Source organism: Salvelinus fontinalis, chromosome 34 (genome assembly GCF_029448725.1).
Source record: "Salvelinus fontinalis isolate EN_2023a chromosome 34, ASM2944872v1, whole genome shotgun sequence".
Classification (NCBI taxonomy): domain Eukaryota; kingdom Metazoa; phylum Chordata; class Actinopteri; order Salmoniformes; family Salmonidae; genus Salvelinus; species Salvelinus fontinalis.
In genome coordinates, this window is record NC_074698.1 from 316,247 (window position 1) to 342,003 (window position 25,757).

General features: G+C 43.3%; 1 protein-coding gene across 1 annotated transcript in view; it reads right to left on the reverse strand.

Annotated features, from left to right (window-relative positions):
* Nucleotides 1-25,757, reverse strand: part of LOC129832809 (voltage-dependent T-type calcium channel subunit alpha-1I-like) — a 288,049-nt gene that overhangs the window by 108,436 nt on the left and 153,856 nt on the right. Inside the window, exons 5-6 of the mRNA XM_055896813.1 lie at nucleotides 14,912-15,009; nucleotides 6,897-7,056 (exon numbers count right to left, since the gene is read on the reverse strand). Coding sequence (XP_055752788.1) covers nucleotides 6,897-7,056; nucleotides 14,912-15,009 — 258 coding nt within the window. The remainder of the gene's footprint in view (nucleotides 1-6,896; nucleotides 7,057-14,911; nucleotides 15,010-25,757) is intronic.

Genomic DNA, 25,757 nt, shown 5'->3' on the forward strand with positions numbered 1-25,757 from the left:
TTGTCCAACAATCCTTTCCGACCTCACCCCCAAATGTTCAGCCAACCGTCTTCCATCCATTAAGTCGGGCCCAGCCATTGCCATTAACTGTCTTAAGGTGATTATTTTTCCCTTCACCAGAATCTTGGAGAAATGTGGAACAGCTGCAGTTGTACAATCCAGTCTTGCCCCAAACACCAGAGGTTCCTCCAACAGCCAATGCACTGACTCCGCTGAAGTTCGTCTGGACACCTTCATTATGCTCCACACTCTGAGAAGACCTCTGTAAAACGGAGGTACTCCCTCCCTAGAAATCTGGCTACTATCAACCAGAAATAAAGCCTTCTTTAAACCTAATCCTCCAACCCTCTGTAACACAAGGCCTGCTACCCCCCTCCACACCACATTTTCCTGTCCATAAAGCAACCTTTGAATAAACTGAAAACGGAAAGCAGCAGCCCTACTAGCAAGATGTACCAGACCTTGTCCCCCCTCCTCTTTTGACAAATACAAAACACTTTGTGGAACCCAGTGATATTTATCCCAAAAAAAATCCACCATAATTGCCTGTATCTTAGCCAGAAGACCAGATGGTGGTTCTAAAACTGCCAACCGATGCCATAATGCAGAGGCAATCACATTGTTAACTATAATAGTTCGCCCCCTATATGACATTCGAGATAACAACCAACGCCATCTCCTCATCCTCCCTTCCACCATTTCAACCACCCCAATCCAATTTCTTTCCATAATCCCCTCATCTCCTAAGTACACTCCAAGATACTTAAACCCTCCCTTACACCATTCCAATCCCCCTGGCAAAGCCATGATCCCTCCAGACCATTCTCCAATCTGTAAAGCACAACTCTTTTCCCAATTTACTTTTGCCGAGGATATTCCCCTAAACCGATCAACCATTAGACTCAAACTATCCACCTCCGCTTGATTTTTCACTAAAACAACTACATCATCAGCATAGGCTGAAAGACGAATAGGAGGAATATCCTTGGAAAGGTACACCCCTTCAATGCGACTTCTAATGCTATTTAGTAGTGGCTCTATAGCAATGGCATACAGCATCCCTGATAAAGAACATCCCTGCCTAATACCTCTACACACTTTAAAAGGAGCACTCAAACCACCGTTAACTTTCAATACACTTTCAATGTCACCATATATCACCTTTATCATGTCAATAAAACCAGAGCTGAACCCAAACGCCTCAAGCGTATGCCATAAATATTGATGTTCAACTCGGTCAAATGCCTTTTCCTGATCAATTGAAATTAGACCTGCATCCAACCCAATAGCCCTAGAGATGTCCAAAAAGTCACGAATCAGAGAAATGTTATCCCCTATCTGCCTGCCAGGAACACAGTAGGACTGGTCCGTATGTATGATTTGCCCCATCACCTCCCTCAGCCTGTTGGACAAAGCCTTGGACAGGATCTTATAATCAGTGCACAATAAAGCCACCGGCCTCCAGTTTTTCACCTCCCTAGGGTCTCCCTTTTTGGGCAGTAGGGTGAGGACAGCCCTTCTGCAGCTTAATGGTAGTAACCCTCCGGTTAAACTATCACTAACTACTGCCAGCCAATCTTCTCCCAACATAGTCCAAAAAGACTTAAAAAAGTCAACGGGAAGCCCATCAAAGCCTGGTGCCCTTCCATTTTCCATGCCTTTTAATGCAGAGTATAACTCCTGCAAAGACAATGGTTTCTCAAGCTCAACCTGAGCTTCTGCATCCACCTTTGGGAGCCCATCAAGGAACTGCTGTGTCACTGTTTTATCCTCTTTGTACTCACACTTGTAGAGCTCAGCATAGAACTCTACTGCCCTCTTTCTAATTTCACTAGGGCTAGTGAGCTCTTGTCCAACAGCTGATTTGAGACAATGAATAATTTTTCTTTGTCCATTCTTTTTCTCTAAACCAAAGAAAAATTTGGATGAGGCATCCATTTCAGATATTCCCTGAAACTTACTTCTCACCAATGCCCCCTGTGCTCTGATACCCAGCAGGTCTGCCAATTCAACTTTTTTTTTCTTGAGTGCCTGCGTATGGCCTCGATCTCCTGTGGTCTCAACCAACGTCATGAGTTCCACTATTTCAAACTCTAGGGCTTTCATTGATCTGATGATATCCTTGGTGACATTCCTCGTGTATTGATTACAAAATTGTTGAATCTGTATTTTCCCTATATCCCACCACTGTTGAATGGATACAAAACTGTCCTTTTGAGACCTCCACCTCTCCCAGAAAAAACAAAAACATTTCCTGAAGTGAGCATCACTCAATAAAGTTATATTAAAATGCCAGTATGCGCTTTTGGGTTTTACATCATTAATGAACACCACCTCTGTTATTAAACAATGATCAGAAAATCCCACTGGGGTTATCACACTTGATTTACAGACCTGAGATTGATGCTCAAAACAATAAAACCTATCTAACCTTGCCATAGAGATGATGTTCTCTCTCACATGCGCCCAGGTGTACTGCCTTGTGCCTCCATTTTGACTCCGCCAAATATCACACAATTCATGTGTTACAATGAGGCGTTTTAAAAAGGTCCTTGAGGCTATATGAGGTTCTTGGTGATTTCTATCTAAATCACTGACTGTGCAGTTAAAATCCCCAGCAATAAATAAATAATCTTCATTGTTACATTTCTCAATGGTATTTGATAATGTCTCTAAAAAACATACCCTCTCAACTGCCACCACTGGGGCATAGACATTTATCAGACACATAGTGATGTTTTCATACCTTGCTCTAACTTTTAATAACCTCCCCTCAACTACCTCTTCAACCTCATAAGACAAAGGCAAAAACCCCCTTGAGAACAATATAGCCACACCCCCACTTTTAGAATTTTTATGACTACACACCACTGTCCCCCCCCACTCCTTTTTCCACATAACTTCATTTTCCAAATTACTATGCGTTTCTTGTAGAAAATTTATGTCACTTCCCTTTCCCCTAATTAACTCATACACTATCGCTCTTTTTTTAACATCTCTTCCGCCATTTATGTTTAAAGAAGAAATCTTAAAACTGCTCATGAATGAAAAAAATATACAGAGGAAAATACAGACATCCCATCTCTTTACAGGGTTAAAACTGCAACTAAACCCTTTCATTTTCTTTAGAATTTACATCACTTATCACTCTCGTGACCACCTTCTTAAGTCTAGCAATTTCAGGGCTTGTCAAACCTCCCCCTGTTATTTTTGACATCAAAAACTTTGCTGATTCAATAAACAATTCACTTTCAGGGAAAAAATCAGTTATATAGTAATCCTGCATATATTTCTTCCCTTTTGTCAACTTCAGAAATTGGCGTACCTTCTTAATTCCATACCTTCCTTCTTCCCCAATTATCTCACTATTTTGTTGTGACGCGTCAGATGACTCACTCCCGCTCTCTTCCCCAGAGGAAAACTCCCCCATCTCTTCAACCTTTTCATCTTCAACTAATTTATCAATCTCTACCTTCCTCTTAGAATTAGACCCCTCACCACCCCCTACATTCTTTCTCTTACTTCTCGGTACTTTGAAAACAGCTTCTTCCTTTCCTGTTATTTCAATTTCCTCTTTATCTCCAATTTCATTTTCCAACACCACCTCAGCAACGGCAGTCGCAATCTCACAGACTGCTTCCCCTCCCTCCTTGTTCTGATCCACCACAATTGTCCCCGTATCCACACTGCCTTCCTCTCCCCCTTTTCCAACCACATCTGCCCACCTTCTTCCTTCCCCTGTACTTTTAGCAGGTTCATCTCTTTGCGTCGATGCATTATCTGTACCATCACTATAACTACTACCGGGCTCTGCGCGCTCCTTCTCAGGACAACTACGCACCAAATGCCCCTCTCTTCCACACCCAAAACATTTCATTGATTCAGTAGAAGCGTAAAAAACATAATCAAATCCATCAATCTTAAAACTGAACGCTAAATTCAGTTCATCAACGTCCTTTTTTAAGATCATATGCACTTGCCTCCTATGAGACACGACATGTTTCAGCAACGGAGATTTGCATCCAAAAAGAACTTTCTTTATTGTAGATACAATTTGACCATGACGCGATAATTCTCTCTCCAACACTTCATCTCTAACAAATGGTGGTACGTTAGACAATATAACCTTCTTAGCCGGATTCATAAGTGGAAATACCTTCGTCTGTGTCTCCCTCAAAACAACACCGTTCTCCACCATCGTATTCACTTTTCCAATAGAATCTAAGAATATCACTACTGCGCTATTCATCCTTGAGGCTGATTTAATGCTATCATACCCAATCATACTACCTACCGCTAAAACACATTCTTCCACTGAACATCCAACCTCTGCCAAAATCTTAATTCCATTGCGCCGACTAAGTTTTTCATACTCCAAACTCTCACGAGTGGACATTTCAACCAGCCTCAACCAGCTGGTTGTGCCCTCGCGAAAACAAACAACCTCAAACTATCCCACCACCCCTCTACTTGTTAATTAATAATTAGAACAATTATCTTTAAACCAACTAATCAATATATATATATTTACATACCAAAACCCAATAGAATGAAAAGAAATCCAGTCGCTCTCACAAACACTCCTGCTTGACGACTCACTTCCCAGCATGCACTCCGAAGAGAGAGAGAGAGAGAGAGAGAGAGAGAGAGAGAGAGAGAGAGAGAGAGAGAGAGAGAGAGAGAGAGAGAGAGAGAGAGAGAGAGAGAGAGAGAGAAAGAGAGAGAGAGAAGAGAGAGAGAGAGAGAGAGAGAGAGAGAGAGAGAGAGAGAGAGAGAGAGAGAGAGAGAGAGAGAGAGAGAGAGAGAGAGAGAGAGAGAGAGAAATATGATGGAAAGTACAACAAAGTTAAAGAAAGAGAGAGGGGCAGTATAACAGGAAGAACTAGTATGAGAGAGAGAGAGGGAGAGAGAGAGAGAGGGAGAGAGAGAGAAAGAGAGTGAAAAATATGATGGAAAGTACAACAAAGTTAAAGAAAGAGAGAGGGGCAGTATAACAGGAAGAACTAGTATGAGAGGGAGAGGGAGAGAGAGGGAGAGGGAGAGAGGTATTAAAAAGATGGAGAGATGGCGGTGGAGGAGGAGGAGTCCGTGGCCCAGTCAGACAGTGGAGGCTGTGGGGTAGTGGAGCGTGAATGAGAAGTGAACCACCGCCAGGAGCCTAGCTACAGCCCAACACAGCATGCATCAGCACGGCCCAGGAGCCTAGCTACAGCCCAACACAGCATGCATCAGCACGGCCCAGGAGCCTAGCTACAGCAAAATACAGCATGCATCAGCACGGCTCAGCACAGAGCGGCAAGCCACTGAGAAAACACCTGCCAGCCAGGGATGGAGGGATGGAAGGATGGAGGATGGGAGGGAGATGTGTGCAGTCTGTTGGTGTAGCTAGGTTGAAGGAGAAAAATCAGGGGAGAGAGAGAGGTGAAAAGAAAGGGAGGGAAGAGAGATAATGACAAGGAAAGGTAATGCAAGAAGGGAGATGAAAGGGAGGGAGAGTGAGAGTGAGAAAGGAGAGGAAGATTAAGAGGGGGAGAAAGAAGGAGAGAGGTGGAGAGAGAGGGCAACGATAGTAGAGGAAGAGGAGAGAGATGTAGATAAACCAGGAGAGGTGTGATGTCCTCCGCTGTAACGTTCAGCTACTCCGGCTAACCACCTCTCCTCTCACCATTAGCATACTCCCTGGCTAATATACAAGGGTCCTTCAATTAAGCATCCAACCACTCTGGCTAACCCTTAGCATTAGTTAATACTATCCTTGAGCTGAGCTTTCTGCTACACAAGCTAAAGCTCCCATCTGAAAGCTGCCATGGACATTTAACTAATTAAAGAACGGCATCTTAAGCACTTACAAATTCTAAACATATAGTACAAATTGCATTTAAATTTATATATATATACACACACAGTACCAGTCAAAAGTTTGGACACATGTACTCATTCCAGGGTCTTTCTTTAATTTGACTATTTTCTACATAGTAGAATAATAGTGAAGACATAAAAACTATGAAATAACAAATATGAAATCATGTAGTAACCAAAAAAGTGTTAAACAAGTCTATATATATTTTATATTTGAGATTCTTCAAAGTAGCCACTGTTATGTTTGTTCCTTATATAATGACAAACCGGGGTGTAGGTTTAACTACTTTTAATGAACATATACTTCAGCTAGAAAACTCCATGTTTAGCCATGCAAGGCATTTTTTAACCATCTCCCGCGCCCGCATAGCCTGCTGGGTAACGTAGTCTAAATGTTATTGACACATAACACCACAGCGACCCTTTACCTTGATGACAGATTTGCACACTCTTAGCAGTGCTTAAAGTGTCCACCATTTATGCAAAAGGTGTTAAACATTAGTAAGACATGGCTATAGGGTTTCAGCATTATCTTACACCTTTCTGAAAGGTGACTTCCAACTAGGAGTGTTTACAGTTTCACTGAGGGGCAGAGTCAGCCACGTAGGCCTAGTTAAATAAATGTTGAATAAAAAAATTAAAAAAATGGACATTGGTCCTCTTTCTCTCTGGCATTAGACCAATGATTAATACAAGCTGAGGTCAGCATAGAGAGAACACACACTCTGGAAGGAGACACTGTCAGGAACACAGACACCCCTCTGAATCAGATTATACCTCACCAGGAGAACACACACATATACAGACCCACTCACTCACTGACTTCACTCACATACAGTGCCATTCTGTCATTGGCAAGGTTAGGGTGGGCATTCACGTTACACCTCGGTCATGAATATGGAGAGGTGACCGGGAATTTAATCACGTACAGCTACTGACTGGGAGGAGGTAGTCTTGTTGAGAATAAATCACACCATGATCAAATTAACACTCCCTCGCACGCATGCACGCACGCACACAGGCACGCACACACTCACAGGGTGAAGTTTTCCTCGAGGTAGCATCGGTTCCTCAGTAATCCCGCCCACAGCTGCACTCCGATGATGCCGAAGATGAAGAAGACGAAGAAACAAAGCAGGAGGACGTTTCCCAGCATGGGCAGAGTGTCCAGGAGGAGATTCACCAGGATACGCATACCTAAAACATACACACATGCATCATAATATATACACACACACACACACACACACACACACACACACTTGCATTATAATACACAAACACACACACCAATGCATTATAATACACACACTCATATAAAATGAGAATATTGTTGAGTAGAAACAGCAAGACACACGTACTGTATCTGAAACACACAGACAGACACAAAACATATGGACACAGAACACAGGACATTCAGGCCTTCCAAAAGTAGCATAGACATGTTTCTGTCCATATAGGTGGATGGTGGACCAGTCACATATCCCATATCCCCAAGTGATGGCATTATGACACATGAGAGGCTACTGTTGGACCTGGCCCACGTTGATTACTTAATGAAACATGATTAGTACATGAGCACATGGGGCAGATATGTCCTGTGATGATGACATAAAGACAGCTGATGGCAGTAATGAGGAAGAGTAGTGGAGACTGGAAATGTATGTGTACCTATAGAGGAACTAATGTATGTGTACCTATAGAGGAACTAATGTATGTGTACCTATAGAGGAACTAATGTATGTGTACCTATAGAGGAACTAATGTATGTGTACCTATAGAGGAACTAATGTATGTGTACCTATAGAGGAACTAATGTATGTGTACCTATAGAGGAACTAATGTATGTATACCTATAGAGGAACTAATGTATGTGTACCTATAGAGGAACTAATGTATGTATACCTATAGAGGAACTAATGTATGTGTACCTATAGAGGGACTAATGTATGTGTACCTATAGAGGAACTATTATTATAATTCTTCACAGAGAAACAACGAAAATGGATGTCCTGAGTCCATGGCAATAGTTAAATCACATCAAAAGACACTTTTTGAAGTCTGAAAAAAAAAGTACTTTTTTTGTGTGGAATTCCCCTTTAATTGAGAATTTCGCAAGAGATCAATGTGTTGTTCTCCAGATGTTTCTGTTGTTAGACATACTGCTGCAGCACGTCATGGCAGGAGTGCCCTTCTCAAATGGAACAGTAATCTGCACTGCTTGGTCATGTTGTCAACAGCATCGTACAAAAACATACAACATCTCTTACCAAACTAGTTTTCATTAGGAAGGCAGCTAAAGTGTTTTCATCATAAGCATCACTTTTGCATGTGAAAACATAATCCTACTCATTACTACACGTCCTCAATAACACCACGTCACCGTGGGCTTTGAACGGGGCACACTGGCTACATACAGGGTGTTACTGGCTACATACAGGGTGTTACTGGCTACATACATGGTGTTACTGGCTACATACAGGGTGTTACTGGCTATATACAGGGTGTAACTGGCTACTTCCATGGTGTTACTGGCAACATAAAGGGTGTTACTGGCTACATACAGGGTGTTACTGGCTACATACATGGTGTTACTGGCTACATACAGGGTGTTACTGGCTACTTACAGGGTGTTACTGAATACATACAGGGTGTTACTGGCTACATACAGGGTGTTACTGGCTACATACATGGTGTTACTGGCTACATACAGGGTGTTACTGGCTACATACAGGGTGATACTGGCTACATACAGGGTGATACTGGCTACATACAGGGTGATACTGGCTACATACAGGGTGATACTGGCTACATACAGGGTGTATCTGGCTACATACAGGGTGTTACTGGCTACATACAGGGTGATACTGGCTACATACAGGGTGATACTGGCTACATACAGGGTGATACTGGCTACATACAGGGTGTATCTGGCTACATACAGGGTGTTACTGGCTACATACATGGTGTTACTGGCTACATACAGGGTGTTACTGGCTACATACAGGGTGTTACTGGCTACATACAGGGTGTTACTGGCTACATACAGGGTGTTACTGGCTACATACATGGTGTTACTGGCTACATACAGTGTGTTACTGGCTACATACAGGGTGTATCTGGCTACATACAGTGTGTTACTGGCTACATACAGGGTGTTACTGGCTACATACAGGGTGTTACTGGCTACATACAGGGTGTTACTGGCTACATACAGGGTGTAACTGGCTACTTCCATGGTGTTACTGGCAACATAAAGGGTGTTACTGGCTACATACAGGGTGTTACTGGCTACATACAGGGTGTTACTGGCAACATAAAGGGTGTTACTGGCTACATACATGGTGTTACTGGCTACACAAATGGTGTTACTGGCTACATACAGGGTGTTACTGGCTACATACAGGGTGTTACTGGCTACATACATGGTGTTACTGGCTACATACAAGGTGTTACTGGCTACACATAGGGTGTTACTGGCTACATACAGGGTGTTACTGGCTACATACAGGGTGTTACTGGCTACATACAGGGTGTTACTGGCTACATACATGGTGTTACTGGCTACATACAGGGTGTTACTGGCTACATACAGGGTGTTACTGGCTACATACAGGGTGTTACTGGCTACATACAGGATGTTACTGGCTACATACAGGGTGTATCTGGCTACATACAGGGTGTTACTGGCTACATACAGGATGTTACTGGCTACATACAGGGTGTATCTGGCTACATACAGGGTGTTACTGGCTACATACAGGGTGTTACTGGCTACATACAGGGGTATACTGACTACATACAGGGAGTTACTGGCTACATACAGGGTGATACTGGCTACATACAGGGTGTTACTGGCTACATACAGGGTTACACTGGCTACATACAGGGTGATACTGGCTACATACAGGGTGATACTGGCTACATACAGGGTGTTACTGGCTTCATACAGGGTGTTACTGGATACATACAGGGTGTTACTGGCTACATACAGGTTGTTACTGGCTACATACAGGGTGTTACTGGCTACATGCAGGATGTTACTAGCTGCATACAGGGTGTTACTGGCTACATACAGGGTGTTACTGGCTACATACAGGGTATTACTGGCTACATACAGGGTTTTACTGGCTACATACATGATGTTACTGGCTACATACAGGGTGTATCTGGCTACATGCAGGGTATTACTGGGTACATACAGGTTGTTACTGGCTACATACAGGGTGTATCTGGCTACATACAGGGTGTATCTGGCTACATACAGGGTGTTACTGGCTACATACAGGGTGTTACTGGCTACATACAGGTGTTACTGGCTACATACAGGGTGTATCTGGCTACATACAGGGTGTTACTGGCTACATACATGGTGTTACAGGCTAGATGGAGGATGCTATTGACTACATACATGGTGTATCTGGCTACATACAGGGTGTTACTGGCTACATACTGGGTGTTACTGACTACATACAGGGTGTTACTGGCTACATACAGGGTGTTACTGGCTACATACAGGGTGATACTGGCTACATACAAGGTGTTACTGGCTACATACAGGGTGATACTGGCTACATACAGGGTGTTACTGGCTACATACAGGGTGTTACTGGCTACATACAGGGTGTTACTGGCTACATACAGGGTGTTACTGGCTACATACAGGGTGTTACTGGCTACATACTGGGTGTTACTGACTACATACAGGGTGTTACTGGCTACATACAGGGTGTTACTGGCTACATACAGGGTGTTACTGGCTACATACAGGGTGTTACTGGCTACATACAGGGTGTTACTGGCTACATACAGGGTGTATCTGGCTACATACAGGGTGTTACTGGCTACATACATGGTGTTACTGGCTACATACAGGGTGTTACTGGCTACATACAGGGTGTTACTGGCTACATACAGGGTGTTACTGGCTACATACAGGGTGTTACTGGCTACATACAGGGTGTTACTGGCTACATGCAGGATGTTACTAGCTGCATACAGGGTGTTACTGGCTACATACAGGGTTTTACTGGCTACATACATGATGTTACTGGCTACATACAGGGTGTATCTGGCTACATACAGGGTGTTACTGGCTACATACAGGGTGTTACTGGCTACATACTGGGTGTTACTGACTACATACATGGTGTATCTGGCTACATACAGGGTGTTACTGGCTACATACAGGGTGTTACTGGCTACATACTGGGTGTTACTGACTACATACAGGGTGTTACTGGCTACATACAGGGTGTTACTGGCTACATACAGGGTGATACTGGCTACATACAAGGTGTTACTGGCTACATACAGGGTGTTACTGGCTACATACAGGGTGATACTGGCTACCTACAGGGTGTTACTGGCTACATACAGGGTGTTACTGGCTACATGCAGGATGTTACTAGCTGCATACAGGGTGTTACTGGCTACATACAGGGTTTTACTGGCTACATACATGATGTTACTGGCTACATACAGGGTGTATCTGGCTACATGCAGGGTATTACTGGGTACATACAGGGTGTTACTGGCTACATACAGGGTGATACTGGCTACATACAGGGTGTTACTGGCTACATACAGGGTGATACTGGCTACATACAGGGTGTTACTGGCTACATACAGGGTGTTACTGGCTACATACAGGGTGTTACTGGCTACATACAGGGTGTATCTGGCTACATACAGGGTGTATCTGGCTACATACAGGGTGTTACTGGCTACATACAGGGTGTTACTGGCTACATACAGGTGTTACTGGCTACTTACAGGGTGTTACTGGCTACATACAGGGTGTATCTGGCTACATACAGGGTGTTACTGGCTACATACAGGGTGTTACTGGCTAGATGGAGGATGCTATTGACTACATACATGGTGTATCTGGCTACATACAGGGTGTTACTGGCTACATACAGGGTGTTACTGGCTACATACTGGGTGTTACTGACTACATACAGGGTGTTACTGGCTACATACAGGGTGTTACTGGCTACATACAGGGTGATACTGGCTACATACAAGGTGTTACTGGCTACATACAGGGTGTTACTGGCTACATACAGGGTGATACTGGCTACCTACAGGGTGATACTGGCTACATACAGGGTGTATCTGGCTACATACAGGGTGATACTGGCTACATACAGGGTGTTACTGGCTACATACAGGTTGTTACTGGCTACATACAGGTTGTTACTGGCTACATACAGGGTGTTACTGGCTACATACAGGGTGATACAGGCTACATACAGGGTGATACTGGCTACATACAGGGTGATAAATAAAAGGGCAGTATGTGTTTGCTCTACTACTGGCTCTGAGAGGATCTAAATGTGTTGGTTCCCCAGAGGTGCTTCATTAACACAGAATCACATTCAACTTTATTGGGTGGAGAGATGCAGGGATGGATAGATGGAGAGATGGAAGGATGAAAAGAAAATGAGGCAGGGTCTGAGAGTAGCACAGAAATGGAGAAAAGGAAGGAGGGGGTGTCAACTGGAGAGAGAGAGAGAGAGAGAGAGAGAGAGAGAGAGAGAGAGAGAGAGAGAGAGAGAGAGAGAGAGAGAGAGACTACACTATTATTCATCTTCTAGGAAGGGTACAAGTTGGGTCTCTCTGGGGTCAATCTCAGCCGATGTTGTCTGTGTATATTAACTTGGTCAAAATGACCTCATGTCAAGCAATTGCTTTACGTCTATTGTATCTCACCCCTATCTGGCCTAATGCAGGGAGGTGTGGACATACTCATCAGTTATCCATTCCCCTGGGTGCAACCATATGTTTATACTACACAGTGAGCGCTCACACACACACACATATATATATATACACACACACGAGCACTCATACAAATACAGGCACACACACACACACACACACACACACACACACACACACACACACACACACACACACACACACACACACACACACACACACACACACACACACACACACACACACACACACACACACACACACACACACACACACACACACACACACACACAGCATGTGTGTGTGTGTGTGTCCCAGCATGTGTATTAGTGTGTTTGTTTACACATATGCACCAGTCACCAGTCTGCCTATATCAGTTCCCCAAACATGACATCACTATCAGTATCACCCCTCCCTATTCCCTATAACTTCCTATCAGCTGGCGGAGCGAGGCAATGACATGCACTAATTCAATTACCATTCATATTTAATGAGTTACCCCGGTGGCAACACCCACTGAAACATTGATAAGAGACCAGAGTGTTCAGCGCTCCCAAATCTCTATTATGTTTGGGAATGTGTCTTCAGAATGGGAATTATCGTCAGCACTCAAGGAAAACTGTTTTCCCAGGTAATTAGCGCTAGGATTAATCTGTGTGTGTGTAATGGACCAGACAAGAGAGTAATGTCTTCACTAATTCTCATCACAGAGAGAGGCGAGTTGGAGGTGTGTGTGTGTGTGTGTGTGTGGTGTGTGCATGTGTGTTTTTTATGTGTTTATAAATACCGGTTTCTCTACCCGACAATAATTCTCATTAGAGACAGACTGTGCCATAGAACACCTGCACTCACTAAATGTACCTGCAGAGTGATGACTCCAGCACACCTCTCTGTGTCTCTCGGTTTCCACACCATTAGTCCATTAGCGTTAGCACTGATCTGTGTTTCTTTACCATTAGCTTGGCCCATTACGCTATTAGCTCTGGGGGAAAGGAAAGGAAACAAGTAAAGGATGCAAGGATAAGGACGACAGCTGTTTGGAACATGTCCTGTTTCACTGTGTTTCAGTACACTGTCTCACTAGCTTACAGCATGCATATCAGTTTTAGCTGCTATTAGCCAGTCAGCTCTAGTAAAGAGGAGATAAGGAAATGCTACCTGAGTCTCACTGATACCACTCTCTGTGTGTTATTCACTGTTAGCCACTGTTAGCATTAGCAGATAAATGCTATCACTTTCACTGACTGGAAGTGAATGGAGAGATTAGCTGACCCTCTCTTGATCGGGCTAATTGGTGCTTACGATGATTAGAAGCTGTCTGAGGTAAGGGGAAAATCAATAGGCGTTTACAATTTTGTCTGAGAACAGAGTTGTATTTGAGAGGGATGGGGTTGGGTCAGAGAGAGAAGAGTGATCTACATTACAGGAGGATATGTAAATCTGTAAGGGACAAGGTTGTAGTAGAGGGCATCTGATAGGAGATGGGCTGCTCAGATCAAACAGCACTGTCCTGGGGTTATGCAGTTAGAACAGAGTAGAGGATCACAGCAAAGTCTAAGGACATATACAATGACTGTACTGATTGAATGGAGAAAACATTAGGAACACCTTCCTAACATTGAGTTGCACTCCAGCTTTTGCCCTCAGAACAGCCTCAATTCGTCGGGGCATGGACTCTACCGTTTCACAGGGATGCTGGCCCATGTTGACTCCACAGGGATGCTGGGCCATGTTGACTCCAATGCTTCCCACAGTTGTGTCAAGTTGGCTGGATGTCCTTTGGATGGTGGACCATTCTTGATACACACGGGAAACTGTTGAATGTGAAAAACCCAGCAGCGTTGCAGTTCTTGACACAATCAAACCAGTGAGCCTGGCACCTACTACCATATCCTGTTCAAATGCACTTACATCTTTTGTCTTGCCCATTCACTCTCTGAATGGCACACATACACAATCCATGTCTCAATTGTCTCAAGGCCAAGATCTTTATTTAACCTGTCTCCTCCCCTTCATCTATACTGATTGAAGCGGATTGAACAAGTTACATCAATAAGGGATCATAGCTTTCACCTGTATTCACCTGGTCAGTCTATGTCATGGAAAGAGTGGACGTTCCTAATGTTTTGTACACTCAGTGTAGACATCACATGCAAAAAAACGGACAGACAGACAGACAGTGACAGACACAAACAGACAGACGGACAGATGGACAGACAAACAGAGATAAAGAAGTCCGAGAGAGAGAGCGAGCGAGAGACAGACAGACAGAAAGAGACAGAACGAGAGAGAGAGAGAGAGAGAGAGACAGCGAGACAGAACTCACTGGGTACTCTGTTGATGGCTTTGAGGGGTCTGAGGACCCTGACTGTCCTGATGGCTGACAGGTTGATGTTCTGCAGGTCCAACGAGTACTCCACCATCCTACACAGAGAGAAACACACATAGGAGTCAAGGAACTATATGTGTGCGTGTGTGTGTGTGAGAGAGAGCATTTACTGTACACATGACTCACTGACACATTCTCAGTTCCCATTTGTTCTACAGAATCTCATTTTAAATCCATCCATATACAGCAAGGCCCAAGAGGGCTCTTTTCCTCAGGCAAGATCTCTGAGTGCCTCTCCAATCCGTCTACAGGTTACATCCCAGTTTCAGGATCTAAGCCTGCCACAACACTGCACCAAAGCAACTGTGGGGTTAACTCATGGGTTAACTCATGAACTGCTGGGTTAACCCATGATCCGAAATGGCAGATATGAGTGCATATACAGTTTTCCCATTTATAATGTGCTCACATCAGAGCGAGTGTTTATTCTCATTCAGACAGTAAGGTACTGTCTCAGAGTATCTTTGAAGCAGAGGGAAGGAAGGGTAGAGGGGAGAGAGCTATGAATTATTATATCATTTTAATTCAATTGTACAATTATGGGAGCATCTTTGCAGTACCCACCATATCAACAGACTAAAAGGAGAGAAAGAGTGTAAGGGAGAGGCGGAGAAGCAGAGAAAGAGAGAGAGACCTACAGCTCATCTCTTGGCAGTAGTACTGTAGATTACTTTATCACTGAACTCAACCCAGAGTCTCTCAGAGTGTTCACAGTCAGCCCACTAACACCCCTATCAGATCACAGAAAAATCACAGTCTACCTGGACAGAGCAATAGTCAATAATGAGGCATCAAAGCCAAGGGAACAACACAATATTAAGAAATGCTATAGATGGAAGGAAAGTAGTGTAGAAAATGTCCAAAAACAATTAGGCAACAACAAATTCAATCCATTTCAAACAACTTCCTGGACAAAACATTTAATTGTAAAAGTGAAGGTGTAAACTTGGCAGTAGAAAGCCTAAACAGTATATTTGACCGTTCAGCTTCCCTATTAAATCTAAAAACGTCCAGCAGACAACCTAAGAAAATTAACAACAATGACAAATTGTTTGATGAAGAATGCTAAAACCTAAGAAAGAAATTGAGAAACCTATCCAACCAAAAACATAGAGACCCAGAAAACCTGAGTCTGCGCCTTCACTATGGTGAATGACTAAAACAATACAGAAATACACTACAGAAAAAGAAGGAACAGCTCGTCAGAAATCAGATCAATGTAATTGAAGAATCCATAGAATCTAACCACTTCTGGGAAAATTGGAACACACTAAACAAACAACAACACAAAGAGTTATCTATCCAAAACGGAGATGTATGGATAAACCACTTCTCTAATCTTTTTGTTTCTATAAGAAATAACAAACAGCAAAAACACATACATGATCAATTACAAATCTTAGAATCAGCTATTAAAGACTTCCAGAACCCACTGGATTCTCCAATTACATTGGATGAACTACAGGACAAAATACAAACCCTCCAACCCAAAAAGACCTCTGATGTTGATGGTATCCTACATGAAATTATAAAATCTAAAATAAACTCTTTAACATCATACTCATCTCTGGCATCTTCCCCAATATTTGGAACCAAGGACTGATCACCCCAATTGTCACGCCCTGACCTTAGAGTTCCTTATTATTCTCTATGTTTGGTTAGGTCAGGGTGTGACTCGGGTGGGAAAGTCTATGTTTTCTATTTCTTTGTTTTTGGCCGTGTGTGTTTTCCAATTAGAGGCAGCTGTCTACCGTTGTCTCTGACTGGGGATCATATATAAGTTGTCATTTTCCTTTTGGGTTTTGTGGGATCTTGTTTTCTGTTTAGTGTATGTGCCTGACAGAACTGTGCGCTTTTGTTTTCGTTATTTTGTTGAAGTGTTTTTTGAATAAAAGTAATCATGAACACTTACCATCCTGGGCTTTGGTCTACTATTCCTACCACCAACGAGAGCCGTTACACCAATCCACAAAAGTGGAGACAAATTTGACCCCAATAACTACCGTGGGATATGGGTCAACAGCAACCTTGGGACAATCCTCTGCATTATCATTAACAGCAAACTTGTACATTTCCTCAGTGAAAACAATGTACTGAGCAAATGTCAAATTGGCTTTTTACCATATTACCGTATGACAGACCACGCATTCACCCTGCACACCATAATTGACAAACAAACTAACCAAAACAAAAGCAAAGTCTTCTCATGCTTTGTTGACTTCAAAAAAGCTTTTGAGAGGTAGAGAGAGAGGTAGAGAGAGGACAGAGAGAGAGTCAGAGGGAGAGGTAGAGAGAGAAGGACAGAGAGAGAGTCAGAGGAAGAGGTAGAGAGAGAAGGACAGAGAGAGAGTCAGAGGGAGAAGGACAGAGAGAGAGTCAGAGGGAGAGGTAGAGAGAGAAGGACAGAGAGAGAGTCAGAGGAAGAGGTAGAGAGAGAAGGACAGAGAGAGAGTCAGAGGGAGAAGGACAGAGAGAGAGTCAGAGGGAGAGGTAGAGAGAAAAGGACAGAGAGAGAGTCAGAGGGAGAGGTAGAGAGAGAAGGACAGAGATAGAGTCAGAGGGAGAGGTAGAGAGAAGGACAGAGAGAGAGTCAGAGAGAGAGGTAGAGAGAGAAGGACAGAGAGAGAGTCAGAGGGAGAGGTAGAGAGAGAAGGACAGAGAGAGAGTCAGAGGGAGAGGTAGAGAGAGAAGGACAGAGAGAGAGTCAGAGGGAGAGGTAGAGAGAAGGACAGAGAGAGAGTCAGAGGGAGAGGTAGAGAGAGAAGGACAGAGAGAGAGTCAGAGGGAGAGGTAGAGAGAGAAGGACAGAGAGAGAGTCAGAGGGAGAGGTAGAGAGAGGACAGAGAGAGAGTCAGAGGGAGAGGTAGAGAGAGAAGGACAGAGAGAGAGTCAGAGGGAGAGGTAGAGAGAGAAGGACAGAGAGAGAGAGAGAAATAGATGGATAGAAAGTGGTCTCTGTAAGTGATGCCTGCAGGATGTTGTGGTTTACTAAGAGTCAGACATCTGTTAGCTACTCATTCTCAGCATGTTAAAACTGTTTGTGCCCTGCAACCTAAACCACTTTCACAGAATGGCCATGGTGCTTTATCTTTCCGTGTGTGTGTGTGTGTGTGTGTGTGTGTGTGTGTGTGTGTGTGTGTGTGTGTGTGTGTGTGTGTGAGTGTGGACCATGAAAAGAGCCTGGGGTGGAATACATTAATGCAGTGGCAGCAAGGCCTGCCAAGTCTAACACCAGACACAGCCAATCTACTCTACAATATAACTCATTCAGAGGCCCATGTTCATGTGCTGCTGATCACAGCCCTGGACACACCGCATTCTGATGGGAATACAGCTGGCTATATGGATATCAGACAATCAGCTTTAGTTCAGTGAGCTATACCAGTGGTAATACATTGTTGTGTTGTGACCAATCTACAGCCTTTAGCCCATGCCGTTTTAAACTGCACGGCGATCTAATACTAAGTCACCACAACCCATCATTTAGGAAGTATTATGTGCGTCCCAAATGGCAACCTATTCCCTATACAGTGAACTAAATCAGTAATAGGGTGCCATTTGGGAGACATTGTCACGACAACAGGGATGTACAGCAGGACGTGCACCATAGCATCCCGTTTTTAATCTGTAGTCTTTATCATAGTGTCCATTCTGATAGGTTATCAACAAGCTCTCACTATCAGGATCAGGTAAGACCCAGATGCAGACCGTGTCGAAGTAACAATGTTTATTACAGAAACAGAAGCAAAGATACAAGACGGCAGGCAGGCTCAGCATCAGGACAGGCAAGGGTCAAAAACCAGGAGGGCGAGAAAAAGAGAGGATCAGTACATCCGAACTTCACACCTGCGGGTCAGGTACAGGATGGCAACAATAACTGCCCGAGTTACACCAGGAACACACAATCCCTCCATCAGTGCTCAGACTGTCCACAATAGGCTGAGAGAGGCTGAACTAAGGGCTTGTAGGCCTGTTGTAAGGCAAGTCCTCACCAGACATCACCGGCAACAATGTCGCCTATGGGCACAAACCCACCGTCGCTGGACCAGACAGGACTGGCAAAAAGTGCTCTTCACTGACGAGTCTCACCAGGGGTGATGGTCGGATTCGCATTTATCGTCGAAGGAATGAGCGTTACACCGAGGCCTGGACTCTGGAGCGGGATCGATTTGGAGGTGGAGTGTCTGTCATGGTCTGGGGCGGTGTGTCACAGCATCATCGGACTGAGCTTGTTGTCATTGCAGACAATCTCAACGCTGTGCGTTACAGGGAAGACATCCTCCTCCTTCATGTGGTACCCTTCCTGCAGGCTCATCCTGACATGACCCTCCAGCATGACAATGCCACCAGCCATACTGCTCGTTCTGTGCGTGATTTCCTGCAAGACAGGAATGTCAGTGTTCTGCCATGGCCAGCGAAGAGCCAATCTCAATCCCATTGAGCACGTCTGGGACCTGTTAGATCGGAGGGTGAGGGCTAGGGCCATTCCTCCCAGAAATGTCTGGGAACTTGCAGGTGCCTTGGTGGAAGAGGGGGGTAACATCTCACAGTAGGAACTGGTAAATATGGTGCAGTCCATGAGAAGGAGATGCACTGCAGTATTAATGCAGCTGGTGGCCACACCAGATACTGACTGTTACTTTTGATTTTGACCCCCCCTTTGTTCAGGAACATGTTATTCCATTTCTGTTAGTCACATGTCTGTGGAACTTGTTCAGTTTATGTCTCAGTTGTTGAATCTTGTTATGTTCATACAAATATTTACACATGTTAAGTTTGCTGAAAATAAACTTAGTTGACAGTGAGAGGATGTTTCTTTTTTTGCTGAGTTTAATAGGTGTTATGGTTTAGTGGTTACACAGTACAGAACACTTTGCAGCTATAAGCTAAAGGATATAATATAGCTAAAGCTGCCTGTGCTTCCTGTGTCTGCTGACCTCCATCTTAGTGGGCTTAAAATGGAGGGGTGTCATGCAGAGAGGTACCACAACAGGGTGACAGGTGGGAGAGGAAGGTGTAGAGGTGATGAGAGGAGAATAGAGAGGGATAAAGAGGAAAGGAAAGGGTGAAACAGGGAAAGGGAAATAGATATTGGTTGTGATAATGCCAGGGAGTGAGAGAGGCTGGAGGGATGGAGAGCAGCTAGTTCTCACAGTCTCACGCCAGAATTAGACGTTTGTCCATGTTTCGGAAACATAGAATTTTGAAGTTGTTGCAAAAATAACATTTCAAAGTGTTTAAGGTTAACTTTAGGCATTTATTCAGAATTCTTAAGGTTAGGGTTAAGTTTAGGCTTTAACTCCGAAATCTTAAGGTTAAGCATTAACTCAGAATGGTGAAGGTAAGGGTTAAGGTTTGGGATAGGCTTAAAACAAAAATCTAAAAAGGCTTTCTATTGTTGGATTCGAACTTGCAATCTTTGTAATCAGAGTTTCCACGTCATCTCCCGACATCTTCAGACAGGGATGGACGTTGGATACTGACTTGTATCATGGGTGACCTGGCTTTGGAGAAAGAGAGGGTGGAATGATTTCTCCTCCAAGCTCCAAGAATAGTGTCTGAGGAGAACATGTTCTGCTTGACAATCCCTATTATGTCAATTTCATTGTTGAGCGATGGCATAATCGTCTCCAACACACACACACACACACACACACACACACACACACACACACACACACACACACACACACACACACACACACACACAAACAATGCTTGTACTCTCACACACACACAGTGACAAACAATGTAAAATCCATCAGTACTGTCCTCTCTAGCAAGTAGAAGCGCTGGGACATACACACGTGGCCTCACAGGGCTCCTAGTCTCACTAGAGAAGAGAGGATGTGACAAAAGGGCAAGATGACAAAAGGGCAAGAGACGACTGTATGTCGACCATCTCCATTGGAAGAGGTGAAATAATACACTGTGACACTGGGGTGATCTAGCTACAACCACAGTGCATGATATCCTCTTTAGGTTGGTTGACAATGAGGTTGCACGAACGCACGTACGAACGCACGCACGTACACACACACACGTGTATGTCACCGGACTTAGAATGCTGTGTTTAAGTCTGTGAGAACAGTCACCCATGCATAATCATGAGTCTTGAATAGCTTGAATAAAATACGAGTCAGTGAGTTGAAGTGTGTTTTGTATAGACAAGCACCAGTAAAACTCCCTATGATCTCCCCATGCAGTCAGCCAGTCAGCCAGTTAGTCAGTCAGTCAGCTAGTCAGTCAGCCAGTCAGTCAGCTAGTCAGTCAGCCAGTCAGCCAGTCAGCTAGTCAGCCAGTCAGCCAGTCAGCCAGTCAGTCAGTCAGTCAGCCAGTCAGCCAGTCAGTCAGTCAGTCAGTCAGGCAGTCAGTCAGCCAGTCAGTCAGTCAGGCAGTCAGTCAGGCAGTCAGGCAGGCAGTCAGTCAGTCAGTCAGGCAGTCAGTCAGGCAGTCAGTCAGTCAGTCAGGCAGCCACTCAGTTAGCCACTCAGTCAGTCAGTCAGTCAGTCAGGCAGTCAGTCAGTCAGGCAGTCAGTCAGGCAGTAAGCTGATCTCTCCTTTCTCAGAACACACACCCAGTCTGGAGCTGATTACAAGCAACAAAGTCTCACTATCTGAAGGATGCTACTGTTACAATGCTTCTGATATGCTTCTGTTGTATTCTGTCTGTTGTGTTTCTCATCAGTGGAGTTATGTAACAGCCTTAACAGTGATGAGGGGATGTGTTTCTCATCAGTGGAGTTATGTAACAGCCTTAACAGTGATGAGGGGATGTGGATAATATTTGAGAGGCAGAGTAGAAGGCTTACCTCGCAGATACACACAGACACCTAAGATGGAGTGAGAGGTGATGGAGTGAGAGAGGATAGAGTGAGAGATGGAGAGAAAGGATAGAGAGTGAGAATAGGAGAGAGGATAGAGTGATAGGTGATGATAGCAATAGAGAACTGAGTGAGAGAGCTGGAGAGAGAGATGGAGAGAGAGAGGACTGAGTGAGTGAGAGATGGAGCGAGAGAGAGGATAGAATGAGAGATGACGAGAGAGGATATTGTGAGAGACGATGGAGAGATATAGGATAGAGTCAGAGACGATGGCGAGATACAGGATAGATTGAGAGATGATGTAGAGATAGAGGACAGAGTGAGAGACGATGGAGAGATAGAGGATAGAGTGAGAGATGATGGAGAGATAGAGGATAGAGTGAGAGACGATGGAGAGATAGAGGATAGAGTGAGAGACAATGGGGAGATAGAGGATAGAGTGAGAGATGATGGAGAGATAGAGAATGGAGTGAGAGACGATGGAGAGATGGACGATATATACAGCAGTAGTAAAGACACTGAAAGAAAGGGGGTTTGGAGAATCAAACTATTCACTCATAATCGTCCCTGGTCTCACAATGGACTATATATGAACAGTCAGATCTATCTCCTCATTTCCATATTATCATAAACAGTAGCCGCATATTGCCACAGATCAACATTTGCATATTATTAAACAGTAGCCGCATATTGCCACAGATCAACATTTGCATATTATTAAACAGTAGCCGCATATTGCCACAGATCAACATTTGCATATTATTAAACAGTAGCTGCATATTGCCACAGATCAACATTTACATATTATTAAACAGTAGCTGCATATTGCCACAGATCAACATTTGCATATTATTAAACAGTAGCCGCATATTGCCACAGATCAACATTTGCATATTATTAAACAGTAGCTGCATATTGCCACAGATCAACATTTCCATATTATCATCAACAGTAGCTGCATATTGCCACAGATCAACATTTACATATTATTAAACAGTAGCTGCATATTGCCACAGATCAACATTTACATATTATTAAACAGTAGCTGCATATTGCCACAGATCAACATTTACATATTATTAAACAGTAGCTGCATATTGCCACAGATCAACATTTACATATTATTAAACAGTAGCAGCATATTGCCACAGATCAACATTTCCATATTATTAAACAGTAGCTGCATATTGCCACAGATCAACATTTACATATTATTAAACAGTAGCTGCATATTGCCACAGATCAACATTTACATATTATTAAACAGTAGCAGCATATTGCCACAGATCAACATTTCCATATTATTAAACAGTAGCTGCATATTGCCACAGATCAACATTTACATATTATTAAACAGTAGCTGCATATTGCCACAGATCAACGTTTCCATATTATTAAACAGTAGCAGCATATTGCCACAGATCAACATTTCCATATTATCATCAACAGTAGCTGCATATTGCCACAGATCAACATTTCCATATTATTAAACAGTAGCTGCATATTGCCACAGATCAACATTTCCATATTATCATCAACAGTAGCTGCATATTGCCACAGATCAACATTTCCATATTATTAAACAGTAGCTGGATATTGCCACAGATCAACATTTCCATATTATCATCAACAGTAGCTGCATATTGCCACAGATCAACATTTCCATATTATCATCAACAGTAGCTGCATATTGCCACAGATCAACATTTCCATATTATTAAACAGTAGCAGCATATTGCCACAGATCAACATTTCCATATTATTAAACAGTAGCAGCATATTGCCACAGATCAACATTTCCATATTATTAAACAGTAGCTGCATATTGCCACAGATCAACATTTCCATATTATTAAACAGTAGCAGCATATTGCCACAGATCAACATTTCCATATTATCATCAACAGTAGCTGCATATTGCCACAGATCAACATTTCCATATTATCATCAACAGTAGCTGCATATTGCCACAGATCAACATTTCCATATTATTAAACAGTAGCTGCATATTGCCACAGATCAACATTTCCATATTATCATCAACAGTAGCTGCATATTGCCACAGATCAACATTTCCATATTATTAAACAGTAGCTGGATATTGCCACAGATCAACATTTCCATATTATCATCAACAGTAGCTGCATATTGCCACAGATCAACATTTCCATATTATCATCAACAGTAGCTGCATATTGCCACAGATCAACATTTCCATATTATTAAACAGTAGCTGGATATTGCCACAGATCAACATTTCCATATTATCATCAACAGTAGCTGCATATTGCCACAGATCAACATTTCCATATTATCATCAACAGTAGCTGCATATTGCCACAGATCAACATTTCCATATTATTAAACAGTAGCTGCATATTGCCACAGATCAACATTTCCATATTATTAAACAGTAGCTGCATATTGCCACAGATCAACATTTCCATATTATTAAACAGTAGCCGCATATTGCCACAGATCAACATTTCCATATTATTAAACAGTAGCTGCATATTTCCACAGATCAACATTTGCATATTATTAAACAGTAGCAGCATATTTCCACAGATCAACATTTCCATATTATCATCAACAGTAGCTGCATATTGCCACAGATCAACATTTCCATATTATCATCAACAGTAGCTGCATATTGCCACAGATCAACATTTGCATATTATTAAACAGTAGCTGCATATTGCCACAGATCAACATTTCCATATTATTAAACAGTAGCAGCATATTGCCACAGATCAACATTTCCATATTATTAAACAGTAGCAGCATATTGCCACAGATCAACATTTCCATATTATTAAACAGTAGCAGCATATTGCCACAGATCAACGTTTCCATATTATCATAAACAGTAGCTGCATATTGCCACAGATCAACATTTCCATATTATCATCAACAGTAGCTGCATATTGCCACAGATCAACATTTGCATAGCTGTATACTGTATCTCCATATAGCTCCGTATAGCTCCAGAATTCATGAACCCAGAGTGATGATTGCTACTATTGATTAGACTAGACCATTGATTTACACAAGGACACAACTGATTGTAGTGAAAAAGGATCACACACACACACACACACACACACACACACACACACACACACACACACACACACACACACACACACACACACACACACACACACACACACACACACACACACACACACACACACACACACACACACACACACACACACACACACACCTTTTTGGAACCCAGGGATCCCAGTAAATAGTACTAAATACTACACCACCCCCACTACACCACGCACAGTCTGAATTGAACCCATCTAGCCTAGAGGCAAGCCATCCTGGGAGCCAGTGTGCTTGTTCCTCGCCTCGCACGTCCAAAGCCATCTAACTTCAGTTCCGATGGAGGACTAGCTAAAAATGTCAAGCTGCCAATTGAAATGTCACCGTAACAGAGGAGGACTTGTGAAGGGAAACATAGACCTGCCGTCACCCCAGACGCACTCTGACATTAAAGCACAGGCAAACATTTTACACAGACATTTCATGAGAATAGCACAGTTCTGGAAAGAGACGATGGGTGGAGTGCCTCTGGGATATTGGGGGCAAGTGACGGAATCGCAGAAATAACAAATACACACATGCAAGAGAGTACACACAGAGAAGTGTACATAAGCACATGTGCTGAAACACACAAACACAAACTTCCTTTCTACCTTTTCAAACTCGCCAGACCTCCCTTGTTGATGTCTTAATGGCTCAGTGCTCTACTAATTGAACTAGAAATAACTGGGGGAGGAGGAGAGGAAAGATGAACTGAGAGGGGAACAGAGGAAATAGAAAGAGAGAGAGAAAAGAAGGGAGTTGATGAAGAGCAGAGGTGAAGGAAGGAGAAGACAACACGTCAGGAAAAAGGAGGACCAGAGGGAAGGCAGAAGAGAGGGATGAAGATTGAGGAGCTATGT